Source organism: Rosa rugosa, chromosome 7 (assembly GCF_958449725.1).
Source record: "Rosa rugosa chromosome 7, drRosRugo1.1, whole genome shotgun sequence".
In the NCBI taxonomy this organism is placed as follows: Eukaryota; Viridiplantae; Streptophyta; class Magnoliopsida; order Rosales; family Rosaceae; genus Rosa; species Rosa rugosa.
This window is the reverse complement of record NC_084826.1, coordinates 34,332,538-34,336,883: the sequence shown is the minus strand read 5'-3', so window position 1 is coordinate 34,336,883 and position 4,346 is coordinate 34,332,538. Positions and strand designations below refer to the sequence as shown.

Here is a 4,346-nt window from a genome sequence, read left to right as displayed (position 1 = left end):
TCAAGATGGGCCCACCACGTTTCATCAAAACAGAAAAGTAAAATGATAAGAACTCTTAAATAGACAGAAAGAGAAGGGTGAAGGGTAGAGTTTTTAGAGGAGACGGGTAGGTGAGAATAAAGGGAACAAAGACTTGGGTAAAGGAGAAGAAAAATAAGACACTGGGGTGTATGGGAAGTATTTTGTCAGAACTGGGGTGTATGAGCATTAACCCTTTTTTTTTTTAAGAAACTAACAACTCTTTTATCGATCAGCGGAATCATAAATAACGATTTACTTACATGGGACTGACAAAAAAACCATTACCTAAACAATTCAACCTTTTTAAAATCAAAAAGCTCATCTAACAATTCTATCGAAATTTTAGTACCTGAATAGATGTGAAATTGCTGTAACCTGGAGACAATTAAACCAATTCTATAGGCTAGAAAGAAGCGCCCCGTTTATCCTTCTCTACTATCAAAGCACACCCAACCTCCAATATCAAAGCAATTGCAGCTGAACATTACTGTGTAATTTTCAAAAGTTCCAATAAAGGCTGACATCATTTATCTCAAAAAAATATTTATCTAATTTTTTTTTTTTTGCTAATTATATCTTTACTATTATAAAGGGAAGCTAAATTTTAGTGTCAAAAGTCTCATCAAATTTTGAATTGCCCACAATACCCTTTAGAATAAAAGCAAAAGATTATAACAAAATTATCTAGCAAGGTTATTATGGTAAAATAAAAAAAACACAAATAACATAAGATTAAGAAAGTAGAGGAGTCAGAAACTTCTACATGCTCATCCTTTCAATAACATCACGTGCATTGCACTGGTATGAGGCTAGTATAAATAAATTAAACATATATTTAATTGTTGTAATTTTTCTGTACCCCGGTACCCGTATCCTAACACATTTAAAATTTGTCATTTCCACGTATCGCGTTATACCGTATCCGTGCTTTCTTAGCTTTCAACAAAGAGGTAACTAATTAATTAAAAAGAGTAAAAAGACAGTGGTCATTTTTTTTTTTTTTTTGAGAAGAAAAGACAGTGGTCATTTAAGATGTGATAGTTGTGTAATCTTTACAACATGAAATTGAGAATCAACTGCATATTAGAAAGGATCGGTCTCAGTCATCATAGGAGGAGTGAGGAGCAGCGGTACATCCAGGGTCAAAGGGATCTTCAGACCCACAGCAATGCCAGTATTGAACAACTTTGCCAGAGTTGGGAGTACTCATGGTGCCCCCCGTGTACACACTCTCAAACTTCCTCTTTGTTTCTCCTATAGGAGTATTTAAATTCAAGATGTTAAGGACATCTACAATGAAGGATAACATACGAAGCATTTTTATAAGTCTGAATTTCCCTTGCATGCATTCTGATTTTGCATATATATAATTTTTTTTCACATTACATTTTAGATGTGAATGAAGAGATGTTTCATGAGACAAAATAAGAAATGCAGAAACAGTGCCAAGAGCACTTGATGTTGAGAAACCCAATCAGCCTAAGCAAACAGTTTAACCACAAAAAAAGATGTTGAGAGCATTGTTCCAGACTCATGGGTTCAGAAGAGCATAGACTGCTGATGGCTTTAAATACTTCCAGGTGGATATAGCCCAAAAACCCAACCCAATAATTATATTTACACCAAACTTCACGAGGTAATGCTCTAAAATCAAAGAATGTAGGTTTGAAATTACGAAGAAGGCATCTGTAAAATGTTGAATAAGAATTTGTGTCGAAGACAAATTAGAACACCATATGATCTAAAAGTCCATATAGTCAAATTAACATAAACACATACAAGAAGGTACTGCCAAGAAATTCCTATTCGATGCCAAGTATAGTTTCAATTCTAATTCCAAATTAGGAGTGGGCAGGCTATAATATTTCTGGGTTCAGAGCCCAGACAGCTAAGTAATCAGGGCATAGATTCAACAAGAACACAGATAATACATACAGCAATCTAATTTATACGCAAAAAAAAAAAGGTAGGAGGGCCGGAGGGGTACCTCCAAAATGAGCGGTGTGAAATCGACAAGCCCTGAGGTGATTGAGAGATGGATCGAACTGGGTTTTGCAATTCTTGCAAGTCCTGAGCGCTATTTTGTTGTTGCCGTTGTTGTTGGGCTTCGTTGAGCATCGGAATGTACCAAATCTCAAACTCGGTTTTGGATTTTTAGGGAGAGAAAACAATGGAGCAGCGGCAGCACCCCATGCCAGAGCCATCAGAACCAACCAAGTAGAAACCAACAACTAGTTGAAACTCCAAGTAATTAATCATTCGGAATAAGAAATTCGAAATTGTCGGGTCGGTTTTCAGTTTTGACCCAAATGCAACTGGCGAGGAAAGGACTAAAGTAGCCTCACTTGCAGTCCAAAAAATCCAATATTTGGTATCAGATGTATTTAAACCGGCTTCAAGTTTTCAACTAAAGATTACAGGCCAGAGTTAGGGCTGGCATTTTGGGCCGAATGGGCCGAGTCAGTCGAATTTCGGACCGAGCCATATAGTTTGTGGCCGACTTTTTGGATTACCAAGTGTTCGGCTAGGCTGAGCCATACCGAGTTCATATTTCAGCTCGGCTACGATACGAGTATTTCCATACCATCGACATACCGCATACCGAATAGGCCTCATCAATGGGTCATAGCTGGCTTGAGCCGGGCCGGGTCAGGCCTTACTACATTTTTAAATAATAACGGGCTGGGCTTTATTGCAAATCGAAGGATCCAAGTCCATCCATATAAAGCGGGCCTTGCGGGCTTTTTTGGGTCTGGCCTTGTGGCCTTTATTTACAAATAAATCTTTAAAGATTCTAATTTTTTTTAAAACCTATATTTATATATCATACACTCCAAAGAGCAACGTCTATCAATTCAAAAAAAAAATTGATAAAACTAACCGTTGGATGTGATTATTACAATAAATTATGAGTGTGGTAAAAAATTTAGCCAATTTCACCATATTTTCGAATCCGATCAAATTGATCAACCGTCTTCACTTGTATGTCTTCTTGGTTGACTGATGGTGTCATGCACCGAATTTTGAATAAAGAAATTCAAATCCGAAATGCGAAAACTCAACAAACACAAGAAGACACGTAGAAAATTTTTCATTTAAACCAAGCAACAAAACAAACTAAGCTCACCAATGTCAATACCAACTCGTTCTTTAGAGTCACATATTACATTACAAAGTGTTTACAAATTAAACTGATCGACAATTCAATAAGTAAACACACTCACTACACAGCGGAAAAATAAAACTAACGTACACTTCAACGTCCAAGCTACAACAGCAACCAACCCTCAGCTTCGATGACTGTTACTCCGACCTGCACAATAACCCCTACACTGCGGAATAGTGCACCGGGTTGAAACGACAAACCAGGTAAGCTTTTGCAAGCTCGTGTGAGTAAACTTAAATAACCACAAAAACGTCTTTCCAACTCAAGAACAATAAATCAACACAATGATTAATTCTAACAACAAATCCTTTTCTTTTTCCTTGTAAGGAACGCACATGTCACAACCATGACAAATCAAATCATTCTAAATGAAAACCGGTAATCCCTGCATAGAATTTTAGTTCAGGAAATCACCAAATGTATACAAACCAAAACCATAGTAATCCCTGCGTATAGTTTAGTTCAGGAGATTACAATTAAAATCAACCATTAGAATGAAGAGGAAAATCAATAAGGAGTCAAACAACTCACACTAAAGTCGATGATCACCCATCAACACTAAAGCCGATGATCACCCATCAACACTAAAGCCGATGATCACCCATCAACTCTAAATAAATCATCCCACAACATGACTCGTTTCCAAAACTTGACATCCTTACCCCTTAAGGTAACATACATCACAAAAGTGATAAAAATCATATTAACACAACTCACCCATAAAATATGTAAATCAAGTCCCTCTTGGACAATAAAAGAAAGAACTCACCCGAACTCTCTTTTAAAAACACGTGTACACATGGGCCTCAAGTAACCCAACGCGTCACTCCCATGCAGTACAATGGCAGACAGACTAGAGCTCTAACTGATCGTAACCACTAACCCGACCAAAGGTGTGGTTCCCGATATAATTGCCTCAGTCACCACTGTGACACCAGATCTGTAGATCCGAAAACAATCACCACAGTGACACCAGATCCTTAGATCCGAAAACATTTAAAAAGTCACACAAGACTCAAAATGTTACACTCAATTGAAGATACTCTATCAACACAATAAGTAATAGTTCAACACGATATTATGAATAATTCACCATTTACTCCTCTCACAATGTCACGCCATCCAGATATATATATTCCACGTAAATATATATATATAT

The 4,346-nt window shown here is 37.0% G+C and overlaps 1 protein-coding gene across 1 annotated transcript; it reads right to left on the bottom strand.

Annotated features, from left to right (window-relative positions):
* Positions 1-1,002: 1,002 nt before the first annotated feature.
* Positions 1,003-2,273, bottom strand: LOC133723431 (uncharacterized). The gene is made up of 2 exons (XM_062150257.1): positions 2,009-2,273; positions 1,003-1,275 (listed from the first exon to the last, which is right to left on the bottom strand). The coding sequence occupies exons 1-2, from the start codon at positions 2,223-2,225 to the stop codon at positions 1,121-1,123; spliced, it is 372 nt and encodes a 123-aa protein (XP_062006241.1). The 5' UTR covers positions 2,226-2,273; the 3' UTR covers positions 1,003-1,120.
* Positions 2,274-4,346: the final 2,073 nt, after the last annotated feature.